At 36.7% G+C, this 17,643-nt stretch overlaps 1 protein-coding gene across 1 annotated transcript in view; it reads right to left on the bottom strand.

Annotated features, from left to right (window-relative positions):
• Nucleotides 1-466: 466 nt before the first annotated feature.
• The window catches only part of LOC311207001 (vasoactive intestinal polypeptide receptor 1-like), a gene marked incomplete at both ends in the record, with an annotated part of 29,598 nt that continues 12,421 nt past the window's right edge, over nt 467-17,643 (bottom strand). Inside the window, 11 exons of the mRNA XM_084282853.1 lie at nt 467-655; nt 1,865-1,906; nt 3,128-3,257; nt 3,703-3,794; nt 4,643-4,712; nt 7,875-7,935; nt 9,993-10,146; nt 10,585-10,717; nt 11,868-11,965; nt 14,676-14,785; nt 15,510-15,617. Of these exons, the coding sequence (XP_084138979.1) occupies nt 467-655; nt 1,865-1,906; nt 3,128-3,257; nt 3,703-3,794; nt 4,643-4,712; nt 7,875-7,935; nt 9,993-10,146; nt 10,585-10,717; nt 11,868-11,965; nt 14,676-14,785; nt 15,510-15,617 (1,187 nt within the window). The remainder of the gene's footprint in view (nt 656-1,864; nt 1,907-3,127; nt 3,258-3,702; nt 3,795-4,642; nt 4,713-7,874; nt 7,936-9,992; nt 10,147-10,584; nt 10,718-11,867; nt 11,966-14,675; nt 14,786-15,509; nt 15,618-17,643) is intronic.

Genomic DNA, 17,643 nt, shown 5'->3' with positions numbered 1-17,643 from the left:
AAGTTGGCTGAAATTGCCTCAAAACAGTTAGTAAAAAATCACTATTTTTTTTTCACAAGCTTTTGCCACTCTGTAATCTTTCAAATGAAGATTAATTATAGTGCTCTTCCAAACTGAAATTTCAGGAAACACTGACAAAGATGTGACAAACATGATGGACCTGGGAAAAATGAATGTAGTTCCTTTGATTTGAGTGCTAACCTTTTGATGCACAAGTCCTCACGATCTGTCGTTTCACAACAATAACAATGAACAAAAACAATGGATTTTGTGTGGTTGAGGAGAGAAAGAGCCAGAGTTGTGATACTGTGGTACTAATCTGTACCAGGTGAGAAAAGCAGGTCGTGTTCAGGACAAGAAATTCTCAGAAGTCTGTTGACACTACAGAAAGCCATAAAGAATCCCAACTGTCTATATTTTAGGTAGTATGCTACGATGTTACAGCAACTCAGCCTGCTAGATAAACTCAGACAGAAGTTACACCATTCTGGTATGCAGATATTTTCCTTTTCGGACTGATTTTTTCAAGCAATGATAACTGAGTAACATAATTAACTGGACTGTTTTCTCTGGACATTGTACCATGTTTGTGTGTGAAGCTCAGGTACTCTTGATACTGCCATTTGCACAGTTGCTTCTTGAGTTCACTTTGAACCTACGGAAAAGGAATTATAAAAACAATCAGAAAACAAAGACTTTTTCATTGGAGATAAAATGACCTTTCATAGGTCATTGAAGATAAAATATGCCAAAATTTCTATGTGACTGCTAGGCCCATATACACCCAAACCAATAAAGATTAAGCCTTAACACATTTTTAGGTGGACTTAAATCATACACCCATTCACACTAAAATAAATAAATAAATAAAAAAACTATTAACAAAATTCAGAGGATGACAAGGAAGTTTGTCTTTCTTTTTGTAGTTTCTTTCTTTATTGTTGTATTTCTACCACATAAATATTTCCACCTTTTTTTTTTTTTTTTTTTTTTTTAATATATTACAGATATTTTTCCTCATACCAAGTCTGTGCCTTCCTGTTGTGACCTGCAGTGTAAAATACGACCGCATAAGGTCCTTCTCCAGGTTTTCAGTTTATCCATATTGAAATCCCTCTTACAGATCTCTTACTGATTTTGGAAGATACTGAACCAACTTAAATATATATTACATTACATTACACTATTTATACAGAGAAATCCAGATAAATCTCATTCTGTCTGTGGGAAGCTGCTTTTAAAATGATAAAGCTCTGTAAAATGTACTCTAGGGATTGTATCTAAATTCTAAGAACGCGGCAAAAAGAGAAAAGAAAGTGCTTGAGCAAAACTGCAGAATTCATATAGGATGCGCTGGAGAAGAAAAGGGAAAGGGAAAGGGAAAGGGAAAGGGAAAGGGAAAGGGAAAGGGAAAGGGAAAGGGAAAGGGAAAGGGAAAGGGAAAGGGAAAGGGAAAGGGAAAGGGAAAGGGAAAGGGAAAGGGAAAGGGAAAGGGAAAGGGAAAGGGAAAGGGAAAGGGAAAACACACCAGGATAAAACAAACCTAAAGTACAATGTTACAAGCTTTCCACTGAGACATCATCATGATAGCTATCAGACAAAGCAGAAAAAATGTCCCCTGACAGAAAAGTCACCAACCATTTGTAAAGGGTCACTGCTTCAAAGCTTATTCTGTATCCTTCTGTCAGAATTATATGAATAAAAATAAAGTCAACAAAGGTACCAAGGGAAAAAGAGATAGGGGTATTTCATGTGTTCAGGAATAGATCAAAGCACAGATCAGTTCTGGAAACAGGAAAAATAAAAAACAAGAGAGGCCCATGAGTTTCAAAGGTTTTGATAATTTTATATACTTGCTACTCACCTCTGCATTTGAGAAACAATATAGAAGTGCAACAACAAAACCCTAGGACAGGGAGAATAGAGAGGGGAAAAAATCAGCCATCAGGATTTGAAGCATAGAAACAGGAGGAAAAAAAAAATCATCTTTCATTCAAACTTCAAGTAAGACCGCAAAAATATTTTTCCATTGTTCCATTGGGATTTATGTAATGTGGAACTATTTAATGGGTTTTCAAATTTGGATTCAATGTCTCAGTGGACTGGTGACACTACATATACATAATTGACTTTTTATGGAGGCACTAAGGACTAAATCACAGTTCACTGTATCCTACAAACAAATTCTTCCCCAGATAAGGTAGTAGGGACCTTCACCTTGTACAAGGCTATATTTTCACTAGTAAATAAAGTTGGTGAGGACCTGTTCTTGGTTTGCATGTTTTCTTCTAAATTATCTTCTTTCACTCACAAGAGGATGTCTGTGTCCAAAGAACCTATTGGGAATGGTCTTGGGTTCATATTCAGCCAGACCTGCAGTCAGACCTCTTTTGGGTGAGGGTTAGTCAGCCCACACCCAAACCTTTTCATAGACTGTGCTAACACAGGCAGATACTAGACAGTGATGAACTACATCTTCATATATAAACTGAATGAAGCACAGCCCTGAGCACTGGCCCTTGCTTCTCCACCTAGTTAAAATGGTAACATGGTCCAATGAACAAATTTGGCTTAGGCCAAAAGTGGTGGGGTACAGAGGAAAGAGGAAGGAAAAAGACCTCAAGTATTTACCAGTCCGTGGCCTTCCAAAACCAGGATATCATTCTGGACAGTGTTATAGCAAATAAAAGAAGCACAGAAGTGTTAAGATGATGGATTTACTACTGCTGAAGTGTAAGGGCAGAACAGGTTACTATATATTATCTTTATTTTTTCATTTCTCGTATCATCACCTTTATTACATGTGGAATTAAGTTTCAATCAGATCTTCTTAATCCATAGCCTGATCTTCATGGCACTCAGTCATTGTTATTCAAAAAATGTAGATGTGCTTTTTTGTGATTATTAATATGAAGTCTGAGTCAGAACTCAAGACTAGCACTGGATTTTAAATAATAAGATAGTGGAACAACAGAGAGAGCTTGTACTGGAGTAAAATAGAATGTGTGTGTTGAATTTAGACACATTATTAACATCTGCTGTAATAACCAAACAAAAATGTAAAATTCCCAAGAGTGAGGTGTTTCAGCCCAAACTTCCTAGGACTCAAACTTTTTGTTCAGCTTACCTGAAAGGATCCCAAGCCTAGCTCAATGTAAAGGCGAGCTTCCAGACCAGTGCTTTCTGGGAAAAATGCAAACACAATATAGTGCACTCCAAAGAGTGGGATCAAGAGTAATGTGGATTTAGCAAGCCTCCTGGAAAACCAATAATTAAAGAACAAGGTACCGTTAGAATTACAAAGTTAGTGATGACAGTTATGTGTTGGAACAAATTTTACTATGGAGGACAAGTCCAGAATGGAGGCAACTACATCCAATGAAGTTACAGAAATATTACTTTCTGCCACTCTCACTGTCAACACCTGGTCAGCAAAGATGAATCAGCATGCAAGTTTTCCAGACTGACCTTTAAGGGTCTTCTCCCTGCTATATATGCAAAGGCTGAGGCACCAAATTGCCTCCTGAGACCAATCTCAATCAAACAAAAGTGTGGGATACAAAGACAGCTTTACTTTGTTATTTCTTCTGGGGACATCTCTCTATGTATAGTAACCAATGGAACATTTTGTGGTCCTGTCTGTAAAGCAATTTCTTAGAACAAGTAACATTGGTCAACTTCAAAAGACCCTGCAATACTTACACAAAGTGGCTTGAATGGCTCCCTCCTCCGTCCTGAGATTTCAATTTGTGAACTAGAATTCTGATCACATTAATAAATATAATAAAGTTAATCTGAAAAGAAAAAACAGAATCGGTAAATTTATTACAAATCAGGAAGCATCTTCAGTTGATACAAACAAAGTAAGAATCTCCCATAATAGTAATTGCACTGATATAAACCAGTGAAGATTTGCTCTCAGATCAAATAAGTATAATTAGAAAAATTCGTTTTTCCCACCAATATATTATTACATGTAAAGATATGCTGAGTGAATTTAGTCCTGCATATCTGAATGTCATTATATGTTTGATATTATCTCATTGTACTCACTGTCAACACACAGATGATCTTCTGTGGTTTAAATAGTCCCTCCAGTTCCCTTCATCGTTAATAATAGGGATTATAACAGACACAGTCATAAATGACATATTCTTTACTTTCTGAATTTAGATAGAATGAGTCTGTGTATAACGGAATTTTTGTCTTAAGTTTACATCCTAGCAACTCATTGTAAAAATATACTAGATAAAATGACTTAGATATATTTCTTGATTTAAGTTAGCTTCATATTATCTAGGAGTTCTTGCCAGTATGGTTTGCCTTTCTTCAGAAATGGATTACAGAGGCACAGATAAGAACATAGTATATAGAATGTCTGTGGAAAAGTGATTCTATAATGTCCTAGTGTGACTCTTGAAAATTTACCCTAGACTGTAATTTAGAGTTTTTTTTGGGAAAAAAAAAAATAAAAATAAAATAAAAAATGTTACATACTATACAATAATTTTTACCTATTTGAAATTCAAAAGAAATCAAACATAGCATGTGCTACCGTGCTTTTTTTTCCACCTTACTGAAAGAAAGCACTAGAATATGTCAGATTTCAAAAGATGCTCAAGAAAAAAAATGCAAATCATACTAATACAGTTAGCAGAATGGGGCCTTTGATGATCCATAACACTACTCCATTTTCATCGTCATCCCAACATCTGAAACAGCAAACAAAAACAGTAATATTATCTATACCATGTGAGCTTTTCCAAACTGTTTCTGTCACTGAACAGGAAGGTGACAGACATTTTGAAATGACTATTCAAAGGCCTCTGCTTCTACTTCTTCCCCAGTACCTCCCCCAGAAATTCTGTACAGCTCAATTTAAAGGAATTTTATTCGGTAAGAGCCAAGGGCTAAAGAACTAAAGTGAAGTCAAGAAATACACATATTTTCAGGCTTCTTTCCTACTCTCTTGTTGAAAAAAATAAATAAATAAATAAAATAAAAAATAAAGTTTTACAGAGTACAAATTAGGCACTAAACTGCTATACCTCCAGGAATATGGGAGTATAAGGATTTTGGTGTCATAAGGGAAGCAGATACATGTAAGAAAAATCTAGACCTCTATCAAAGGTACCCTGAAGGCAGAGAGCAAAATAGGATTTTGGTCTTTGTTGGGAGGCTGTTAATGTAATTAGCATGAATAACATTTAATTTTTTCCTCCCTTCAGTCAAGTTCCATACATGCTAGTTTTTCTCATTCTCCATCTTCCTTTATTTTCTCTTCCAGTTTTGTCACACAGAACACTTGGCTACATGTCTAAGATGTTTCTTTGCAACATGAGTTCAGACCAGCTGTCTGAAGGACATGGGTTTCCCTCTTAGATATTAGGCAAAAAAGAGAGTGGTTCTGATACTGTGGTTTGTTTATATATCTATTATCAAAGGAACAACCAAACAAATGTAGATATCTGCAATGAGATACATTTGACTTTTTAAATGTCTTCATTGGTGCTATTCCACTACAGTTCTTTTGCAAAGATTATCAGTGCAACAGGATATGATTCACCTTACCTTAAAGTAGGCACATAAAGTATATCAGACAAGCAAACTGAGTGAGTAGACCTTTTGCTGGAAGAGCATCCAAAGTTCAAACGCTGTTCAGCCTTCAGCCTTCAGCCCCCTCTTTAACCCTGTGAGAACTTCTCAGAATGCTCATTCATCCATCTTTCCCTGAACTTTCTTTGCAACTGGAGTATCTTGTGCCAGTTTCTTCTGCTATAGATTCAAGAAATAAACCCAATACTCTGGCCATTCTGGCATCTGCACTGGGATTATTATTTTTCAGCCTAAATTATTTATACATTTCATCTGAACCTATACATATATATATACATGTATGTTTACTTAATGAATATTCTGCTTGCAGAAAAGTACTTTTATATATCACTATTTCCTGACTGATATCCATGTCTCTAAATTGGTGAGACCTGGATTTGACAGATGGACTACTTGGTGGATAAGGAATTGTCTGGAAAGTCATACTCAAAGAGTTACAGTCGACAGCCCAATACCCTAGCGGATATTAGTAATGAGTGATGTTCCTGTGGGATTGCTACTGGGATCAGCGTTGTTTAACATCTTTGTAGGTGACATGGACATTGGGATCAAGTGCACCCTCAGCAAGTTTGATGATGACACCAAGCTGTATGGTTTGCTCAACACATTGAAGGGAAGGGATGACATCTAGAGGGACCTGGACAGGCTTGAGAGGTGGGTCTGTGCAAACCTCATGAAGTTCAACAAGGTAAAGCACAAGGTCAAGGACATGGGCCAGGGCGATCCCAAGCACAAATACAAGCTGGGCAGAGAATGGATTGAGAGCAGACCTGATGAGAAGGACATGGGGGTGTTGATGAATGGGAAACTCATCATGAGCTGGCAAGGTGCGCTTGCAGAAAACCAACCATATCCTGAGCTGCATCAAAAGCAGCATGGCCAGCAGGGTGAGGGAGGAGATTTTACCCCTCTGCTCTGCTCCCATGAGACCCTACCTGGAGCCCTGCACTCAGCTCTGGGGCCCTCAACACAAGAAGGACAGGGAGTTGTTAGAGCAAGTCCAGAGGAGGTCATGAGGATACTCAGATGCTGGAGCATCTCTGCTGTGGAGACAGGCTGAGGGAGTTGGTGTTGTTCAGCCTGGAGAAGAAAAGGCTTCAGGAGACCTTGTAGTAGCCATCTAGTGCATAAAGTACAGGAAAGCTGGAGAGGGACTCTGTCAGGAAGTGTAGTGACTAAGTAAGTAGTAACAGCTTTAAACTAAAAGAGTGTATATTAGATATAAGGAAGATTTTTTTTTTTTACTGACAAGGAGGTGAGGCACTGGCACAGGTTGCCCAGAAAAGCCACAGATGCCCCATCCCTGAACGTGTTCAAAGCCAAGCTGGATGGGGCTTCGGTCAACCTAGTGTGGTGGGAGGTGTCCCTACCCATGACATGGGGTTTGGAATCAGATAATCTTTAAGATTAGATCATCTACCCCAATGTGTTCTATGATTCTTTGGAAAAGGAGCAGCAGGAAAGGAGGAGAAATGAAATCCTTCTTGCACCTTTTCTGGCTACAAAAAGAAAAAGTACATGCTTTGGAAAGGTCCTTTAGGAAAGGACTACTTCCACTTATGAAACACTGCAGTGGAGAACATGTACTACAGATATACTGCAGTAATACAAAAAGAGGAAAATAGGATGTACCAATGTGGTAGACTATAATACTTATTATTTCTACACAATTTAAGTGAGTCCTGAGGAGGTAGGTATAAAATAATATCTTTTCCAACTTATCATCCATGTGAAATAACCTGAAGGCTTTCAGGGCAACCCTTAGTAAACAATCTTCTGCTTTATAACTGACTCTCATACTGAAAGATAAAGAATAATTATAATTATATATATATATATATATAAAAAGATTCAAATAAAGGGATGAAAATAACACATGAAACTACCTATCAAGACATAACAATGTGTTTGTTTTCAAGGTACAGGTGTGAAAAGACTAGAGCTAGATATAAATGGCTGTTTTTAAACAGAAGTATTGGTTTTCTTAAAAAAAAAAAAAAAATCAAGAGTTGGGGATTAGAAAACTAGTGAAATTTTAATTCTTACTATGGCATTTCCAAATTTTATTACTCAGTATATGTGCAACAAAATCAGAAGACTGAAAATTATTTTCTCACTTTTATATGAAGTTTTATGGTTGGAGGCATGACTTTGGAACAATATTTTTGTTTTAAATTTCTATTTTTTTCCCTGTTAATAAATCAAAATATAATATAAAGTAGGATGACATCGGCTTCCTTACCCAAGCTCTGACTTACCCAGTATTCTGTTGGTGTATTCTTGTGAGGACCCAAGTAAACATCACAGCAGTGGGAGCTCCTGGACAGATCAACGTAGAAAACAATATAATTTTTTTAATGCCATGTCTCATGGAAACTTTATTGCAAGAAGTTTCACAGTACAGCAGATTGGATGCACTTTAAATTTCAGACAATGGGACAGACAATCTTGAAATGACTTTACGGAAGAACTTAACTCTCAGTTCAGAGGGAAGGAAAAAAAAAAAAAGAATAGGAGAATGAAATAAAAATGAAAAAGAATAGAAGAATAGGGGATGCTGTGAAACAATGTTTTCAAAAATATGAGCTAGGATTACTTGTAGGTTTGGATATAAATTAAGAGCAGATGTGCAGCTGAAAGAATCATTTATTGAGCTACAGCTATTTTGTCTTGTGAATAGTGGTCAGAACACAATACTTTGTACACTAGCTGGAAGAATTTATCTTTCCTTCCTTCCTTCCTTCCTTCCTTCCTTCCTTCCTTCCTTCCTTCCTTCCTTCCTTCCTTCCTTCCTTCCTTCCTTCCTTCCTTCCTTCCTTCCTTCCTTCCTTCCTTCCTTCTTTTTTTTTATCTTTTCTTGACAAGCCTCTACCAATCCTTGTAAAACAATCAACTTGAAAGCATTCATAATAAGCATTTATAATTTCTTTCCAATCTTTGCTATTGATTCTGCATTTGTGAGTGAATAACTATTTACATTTTATTATTATTATTATTGTTGTTGTTATTATTAATTAATTAATTAATTAATTAATTAATTTCCTTTGTAACAGGTCTTTAAACTAGCAATTTCTTTTGCTTTCCATCAGTGGGTTTCCAAAGACTAAGTGCCTTTCAAATATGCCACAAAAGAACAAAGTGACATTCACACTGATAAATCAAATTAAATATAGATACTGTCTATTTGAGTATCATATAGAATATGTAGAAAAAGCTCAGAAATTGTCATTCCTAACTTTTGTTTAAAGCTTTTATAATGGGATAATATTCAGTTTAAGTTGACTTTTTAATTAATGAAAGGAAAAAATTATATCCATATTACCTGTGATCTGAGTTGCCCCTGAGATGTCTCTCACTTTTGACTTTTTATACTACAATATCAATTGAGGTGTTTCTGTTCTTATCTCAAGTTAGCTGTGATGAATTAAGACCTAAGTGTTTAGTTTCTGGCAATCATAATTGAAATAGCTCCAAATTGGCATCCTCTTTATAAAATTCAGATTTAAAAAATTTTAGTTACATAAATAAAGTTTAAGAATCTGAAGATGGAGGCAAAAATGCTATCTACTTTAGAAGAATGTGGATTTTACTTCTAATCCAAAAGTGTTATGTAACCACTCAATTTAAACACCTCAATTTTAGAATAGCCAAGGTGAAATACAGGAATATCTGAGAGTCACAATAGACAATTCTCTGCAGTGAAAGAAAATGTGTGCTTTTTTGTGCCATATTCTGATAATGGGAGATATTTTTAATTGTTGTATAAACTCAAAAGATTCCTTAAAGACAGCGAATGTCTTTGGAAAAATAAATAAATAGAATTTTTGATTCCTAGACCTGAACTCATGCGATCGCAGATATCTATTTCTGCCTACCAAAAGCAAAATGTCAATTTAAAGTTAGTCACTCAAATTTCTTTAGTCAGTGGATGAAGACAAGATGTTTTCAGGATGTTATCCAGGCACATTAGTCATCTGTTTGAAGACTGGATTAATCACTACCACAGCATGACTGCCTCATTCTACTGCTGCAGGAAAAACCTGGAGAGATAGTTTAGATTAGATGATTAACTTTTAAATGACAGTAGTTGCATGAAATTAATTCCAGTCATAAACAGGAGTGATGTAGTCTTTCGAGTAGGCATATCCAAGTACTTCTAATATTCTGTTCTACCCTCTCCTTCAAAGTTTTAAGTGGTGAAAAATCTACCAAGATAAGAGGAAAGGCAGAATAATGGTATGGTTTTGATGTAGTACTACTGCATGAAAAGGCATCTTTCATCAAAGGAAATTATCAAAGGAAATCTCAGAATATTTTGTTTAGTTCTAAAAGTAAATGGAAATACTAAACAACACAGAGTGGAAAAGAGTACTAACCCCAGCCAGCAAATATGAACCACCATACATATTGCTTGTCTGAAACAAAGGTCAGCAAAAGCAGTGTTTGTAGGTATATCCCTTCTATAAGAAGCCAGAAGAAATTGGCTAAAATACTGAACTGGAAGAATGCTACAGCAGCTTTACAAGCAACCTGGAAATACAGAGGAATAATAAAAAAAAAAACTTATTAGGTCTATTCTCCATTGGGTTTGGATTCTCTACAAGTATAAGGAAAAAATCAAATTTGCCAGACAAAAATGAGGAAATAAATACAAGGTTTCAGCAAGTATGGGATTCCATCATTTCAGTTAACTTTCTGGTTTTTGAAAAGAAAACATTGGGCCTCTTTTATAGAATTTGTGATAGAAATTGATACAGCTCCATTAGGGTCAACAAGGCTGTACCTTATATACCAATTCTGGATGTAATGTAACCCATAGCACTTGATCTTTTTGTTTGTAAGGTATTGACTGCTTTAAGATTTCAATTCTTGCAAACTAAAGAAAAATTGGATTAAGAAATCTACATGTTCTCTTCAGGTCATGAATTAAGTATTAACTCAATGAAAGACAGTAGGGAAGTTTAGTACCGTTGACATTAGGCAGTGGTCCATAGTTTCATCTGCAAACAAAACAGCATCTTTGGTGAAAACAGCAATTGCTCTCAGGATAAAGGAGACAAACAGGTGCATATGGATGTAATTCCGTGTACAGTGGAATTTTCTGACATAGAAAAAGAAAAGGAAAATGTTTTTTCAAGAGAAATTTCTCATCTGAACTCAGACAGGAATGCAGGGTGACTTTAGACACCTTATAAGGCAAATAATCTGTCATCTGAGAGGCAGCTAGGCAAACAGGATCACACCAGTTATTATCTGTTTGCTCTACTAAAAGTGTTAGCTTAATTGTCCTTGAATTGCCACACATTTAAAGGAGATGCCAGGAGCAGAGAATAACTCTGGGACTCTTGGGCTATACTGCAATAATGCCTTTTAATTATCCTAAATAACATCTTTTTTTTTCTTTTTTTTTTTTCTTTTTTTTTTTGTTTTGTTTTTTGTTTTTTTTTTTTTTTTTTGTTAAACAAGACTGCAACAGGCTCTCCAGCTCCTTTCTTGCTGGAGGAGAACAGAGAGGATTGAATAGGTGTCAGCTGCCTGTTATGGGATTACTAACAGAGAAGCAGTAGTCTTACTCCAGGCTGTATTTCCCTGGATTGTCCTGTCCATGGTTTGGCCTTGAGATGAAGGAATCTCCTTCAAGGTTTGGACATATCAGCCTCCTGGTCCTGGGTCCTTCTATAGGAGATATGACCTTTGAGACTGTCAGTTTACACCACCTAGGAAGTTGCTTCTGTGGTCTGCACTCCTGCCTGGAAAGTAGGCTTAACATTTTTGTTCAGGTTCATTGGAGCCAGTCTAAACCAGGATCCATTTCCTAATATCCGACAGTATCAAGCATGACATTTAATTTCTTTAAACCTCTTTCCATTGTTCCTTATTATGTCTTTCACAGAGGGAATGAACAATTTAGAATGACTACAGGTTCAGGGCATGAGACATACTCAGTTTCTGCAGAATATGTCCTGCTATGTACTGGAGGAATAGTTATCTTATGTTAATAGCAATAACAGCTTGAAGCATTACTACTGTATGGTGCAATCATAGAGAATAAGACAGACTGTCCAGTCAGCTTTATTGTTTTAGTGTCTGCAGGGAAATGCCACAACATGAATAAAAGAACACATTTCCATTGATAGTATAATGCCTGAGAAAGGTTTGAAAATAGTTAAAAAACAAAAACACAGAAGGTTTGGAAGGAATTAGGATAAGGCTGTCTTGAGACATCCTGAAAAGAGACTTTTCTTTTTTACCTGAAGGCAGCAAAGACAATTAGAGCTGTAATGAGTGAAGTCACTGATGCTGCATAGCCAGCAGTGTAGACACGCCAAAATGCAGAATAATACGATTTCTATGAGAAAAAGAGAACAAAGATCAATGCTGGTGGTTATGCAGCATGCATGCTGGTGTGCTCATTTCACTAAGCTACAGTTTCCCTTATCAGTCATTCCCATCCCCTCCATTCTGCTTTAGGTGCTAAAGATCTGATTCAGGTTTTCCCTCCATCACTAACATGTCGTTTTTCCTTTGAACCCTTCAAAACCTTATGCATGAGACAGGTTCCACAGCCCACCAACTCATCCGAAATAGTGACCATAAAATAGTTTGAGCGTGCTTAACAAGAAGATGTTAACTTTGTTATGTAACTATGATTCTTCTTCTAGGTACATATGGACGCTAGGGCACTGAAACCTGCTGATGGGTGATTTGTGAGTCAGTAACTTTAGACTTGGGCCAGATTGTACTCCATTAAGGTCAAAGGATGTTTTCTGCTGATTCGAGAATTGTTGGTTTTCATAAACAGCTATAGTTAAATAATAAATAAAACTTGCATTTTGCAGGAGAGGAAAGCAAAATTCTGTGAAAAAACATTTCATTCACTGGCCTTACAGCTGTAACACTGTAAATTCTTTGTAGTTTATTTGTTTCTTTGCTTTGCATTCAAATAGTCTATTTCAAAAAAAAAAAAAAAAAAATACAATTTTATTTGGCTTTAGCTATGCACATTTTATTCTGATTCACTACAGGTTCACCTAACTATTCAAAATCCTAAGAAACTAAATTCAGAGAATTTAGTTTCAAATTTCCTCCTTGCAAATGCAGTGGAGACTTTGTTCTCTAATTGATCCAAACTGCATTTATCTAAAAGGCAGCATATCTAGGTTGAGACAATATATTAGCATTTTTAAGTAGATCTATAAGTAAATCAGTAACCCTGACAATTTAGGAATCACCCTTATGTTTTTGAAATACTGCTAATCTTTTATATGATATTTTCAAAACAAAAGTACAAATTGAAAAATAGATCCTTCAGATGAATAAGGAAGTATTTGGATATGTTATCTATTTTTATAGCATATCTGAAAAAAAAATACTCTATGCAAAAGACACATGAGGTTCTCACTGAGGATACAAAATATGAAACAAGTAGTCCTCTTAGATTGCAAGTGGGATTCTTCTCACCAACTTCCCTCTGTTTACAATGCAGTAGAGCTTATTGATCTTATCTTCCCTTCATAAACCTTGTGGTTATGACTGAGATAACAAATTAAACACAGGCACAGCATGAATGTGAAACCTTTGCTAATGATAAAATATAAATATAGCCCCTTTCCTCTTATCAACTTAGGCCAACTATAGACTTTCCATGTGCATGATTTACTGCTCAGTACAAACCTGGGGCTTCTTGGAAAAATCCACTCTGGTTTGAAGATTAAGAGAGTTTAGTTCTGTGTGTGAGAACCATGCCATTGTACAAATATTTTCAGTTTACAGTTGGGGAATTTTGCTCCAGATTTCTATTCCTTTTTATAATACAAATTTGTATTTGTATTGCCTATTACAAGTATGCTTGTGTTTCCAAATTCATGAAGCCATATGAAACCAATTGTGTCAACATTTTTAAAGATTCATATACTTGAACTAGTACTTCTGTGCTTGACCTTTCCCCTTCTGGAGACCCAAATGACTTACTCAAGATAACAGCCAAAGTGTTAGTGAAGACAATCCTCTTCAGCTTTTTGTGTCTTGGTCAGTGACCAATAACCTTTTTCCACTGTGAAGTCCCAATTCTGAACACTCACAAGGAATTATATGAGTTAGTCTTTTCTTTCATAGATTGGAGGGAGTCAATCAGTTCTATCAAATTACCATAAGAAGAGGACACTCTGTGATGATACAGGCACTAGTGCATTCATGTGAGATGTATGAACCTTGCCCAATGCAGAATGGAGATGAGAGGATGGAGATACCCCTATTCTCTCATGTCTCATTAGCAAAGATCAGAATTCATGAGACAGAAGCAGTGAGCATGGCTCTCTGAATAAATATTGTTCAGCCATGAAGTAAAGCTCATCTGTTGAAGAACAACCACCACAGTGCAAGTCATTCCTACCCTGGGGCCAAACACAATGATAAAGAATGTGGAAATTTAAATCATATGAAGATGTGGATGAAAAAGTGTTGCCGGAGTCTATATGAAGCACCAAATGTTGCTCTCAAGACAAGAAAAATGGGGGGTCATTTCTTGCTCTTGAGTACCTAAAATGAAGTGTGGAACTACCTAGTGGTATCCAAGAGTTCCCTACTGAACGTATACATTGATAACCATGCTATGAAATTATGGACTCTTTTATTCTCTGATTCAAAGAAGACCTGGAAAAAAAAAATCAAAAAAAAAAATCAAAAACAGAGTTCCCTGAAAAATTCCCTATAGACAGGTTGGTAAGGTTACCTTGGAAGATAGTGTAGATTCAAATCCTCTATCTCAGATAAACAAAGTCTTTGTTAAGCAGGATAGACGACCTAACCGTGAATCTATTGAGTAAAAATAGGAGGAAAAATTGAGAGGAAAGTGGCCCTCCTACCTGCTACTCCTTTGCTTTGCACTAAGCCTTATTTGTTAAACAGTTGGTAAATATACTTGAAGATTTGAGTTTAACATTGAAGAAGGGCAATTAGTGAATTCTGGTGGGGCTCAGGTATGTGGGAACATCCATCTATTCAGTATACTCAGGAGAATGTGCTCTGGAGATGTCCACAAGCAGGAAATAAAAACTCACCTGATCCTCAGGCCCTTTACTAGAACCTTCATCAAATCCACAGGCAACAGCGTATGGTGGGAATGGTTCTGACCAATGTGCCTCCTGTGTACAGTTTCTCTGAAGGAAGCCTTTAAGGGTGAAATATATCAGAGAATGAATTACAAGTTTTGTTTTGTTTTGTTTGTCATTGTTGTTTTTATTTTTTGACAAGAAAAAAACATTTATATTCCTACTTTGATTCATAAGTTAGATACTTGCAGACGTAGTCACATTTAACAAGATTAGCTTCAGAGAGTTAATTATTTACCTATCATTTGAAACATTAATACAGACGTTCCCATTCATTTTTTCTGCAAGTTCAATCTTCGCACAGAGGAAACCAAATTATGCAATCTATCCTGTACTTACAACATAATCTGTTAGGGACAAAATCCTCAGCCACCTGACTTAGCTTTGAAGTTAGATTTGATTTTTTGAATTTGGTCCTGCTCTGACTGGAAGATTAGACTAGAGGACCTCAAGAAGTCCTTTCTAACATCAATTATTCATGACTTCATAAGTCAGTGATTCTATAATATACTCCATTATAACCTCAGCAACCTAGTGCAATTACCTATATATTTTAGACAACAAAGGAAGTTAGACGATTCAGTACAGCATAACACTACACCAAAAATTGTCAAGTATTCACCATAAGCCAAGATGTATATGCTTATCTACATAATTACTCTGTGTCAGGTCACATGAGATAGCTTTGTGAATCATGAAAATATGCACGTTACTTGATCTTGAACTATTAGATTTTTTTTTTCTAAATATCTAAGGATCAGAAGAATAGGAAAAATGTCTTGCCATGGATATTGGTGATTTCTTCAAAAAATCTCGGACAGGGAATTTTAACCATTTCCCCAAAAGCAGCTCTGGGCCAACAGCTTAGACCATCCCAATCTCTGGTGCACCCTGGAAAGAAAAAAAAAAAAAAAAAATCATAGAACCACAGAATATCCTGAGATGGGAAGGACCCACCAGGATCATCTAGTCCAGTTTCTGTCTCCACACAGCCAAACTGGTGCCTTGACTAAATCCCTGGGCAGCCTTTTCCAGTGCCCAACCACCCTCTTGGTGAAGAACCTTTTCCCAATACCCACCCTGACCCTCCACTATCCCAGCTCCATGTCGTTTCCTCAGGTCCTGTGGCTGTCCCCAGAGAGCAGAGCTCAGCGCCTGCCCCTCCAGTCCCCTTGTGAGGGAGCTGCAGGCTGCCATGAGGCTTCCCCTCAGCCTGCTCTGCTCTAGACTGAACAAACCAAGGGACTTCAGCCACTCCTCTTAATGTTTTCCCCTCTAGATCCTTCACCACCTTCGTGGTCTTCCTTTGTATGTTCTCTTTTCTGTCCTTCTTATGTTGAGGTGTCCTAAATTGCACACAGCAGTTGAGGTGAGGCTGCACCAGAGCAGAGTGGGACAATCATTTCCTTTAACTGGCTAGCAATGCTTGATGCACCCTAGGATACAGTTGGCCCTTTTGGCTGCCAGAACAGATTGTTGACTCATATTCAACTTGTCTTCAACCAGAACCCCCAGATCCTATTCTGTAGGGCTGTACTCCATCCTTTTGACCCCCCAGTTTGTACATACATCTAGGGCTGCCCTTTTTCCCAGGGGCAGAATCTGACACTTGTTCTTGTTAAAATTCATATTGTTTGTGATTGCCCAGCCCTCTAATTTGTCTAGGTCTCTCTTCCAGGCCTCACTACCCTTGAGAGAGTCAACAGCTCCTCCCTGTTTAGTGTCATCTTCAAACTTACTTAATAAACCTTCAAGTCCTGTATCATCAGGCCACTGGCCTGATGTGATCCCATTTACTATAACTCTTTGAGTCCAACTCTAAAGAAATCTAAATAAAGGAATACACACAGAATATCACACAGCTGATCTTCCATAATGAGATTGTCTATGGCTTTCCCACTAATTCATGTACATGAAGAAGAGTCACAACAGACCATGAAGCTCTACAAATGAAGAACTGTGTTGCTTTCTTCTACTCCTTGAGTGTATCATCCCTCACATACACACTTCTATTTTATCTTTTGAGAGAAAATACATTAAATTCAAGCAGACACACTCTGAAAGTCAAATCAGCTGCAGCTCTTTTTATTGTCAAAAGTCAACAAAATGAATATATAGAATAATTATAAGCTCTTGAGATTTTTTTTATTAATGCTTTCAGTCAGATGAAAATCATCCAACTTAAAAACTCAGCTTCCTGACTTCATGCTTAAAGTCTATCAGTTTCATTTGACTTAAAGAAAAAAATATATATATATATGGATATATATATATATATAGGGGTTGAAATCCTTGTCTTAGTCAATTAACAAAATTTGGCAGTGACTTCAGGGATTAGATTCATCCTGAAGCAGAAGAAATTCTCCCAGCATCTTCTGAAATAATCATAATTGGGAACGGATCTGGCTGGTTGGCAGTTATGAGGTTCCTTAAACCAGAGATTGTTTGCTGAAGATACAGGGCAGTTAATTAACTATGCATCCAATAAAAAGTGTTTTCAGAAGTTATAGTCAATCACACCTTTGTCACTGATGCATCACATTGACACTCAAGCTGCAGTCATGCTGTGTCAGTTGTCAGGCAGGTGTGGGTGAAGCACAGAAAAATTATCAGCATGTAAAGGTGCCTGAACCAATAAAAAAGCACCATGCTGTAACAGAAACTAATCTCTAGGTAGTCATAAGGCAGATATAAAACAGTGCATGAGTTTCATTTGGGAGGTGTTATTTTCCTTCACCGATTCTTTTCTGTTTCCTCTGTGACTGATGACAAGGCAAATCTAAAATTGTCAAGAGCTGAAATGTGGAAGCAATATTACTTGCCTGTAGCCAAGCAAAGTTACTCTCTGGCTTCTGAAAGAATAGTCCTAAGAATCTTCCACAGGATTATCCTCACATCACCTTCAGAAGGATGAAAT

Source organism: Netta rufina, assembly GCF_964035555.1.
Source record: "Netta rufina genome assembly, chromosome: 2".
Lineage (NCBI taxonomy): Eukaryota > Metazoa > Chordata > Aves > Anseriformes > Anatidae > Netta > Netta rufina.
Note: the sequence above shows the minus strand (reverse complement) of the source record. Positions and strands in the feature narration are given on the sequence as shown.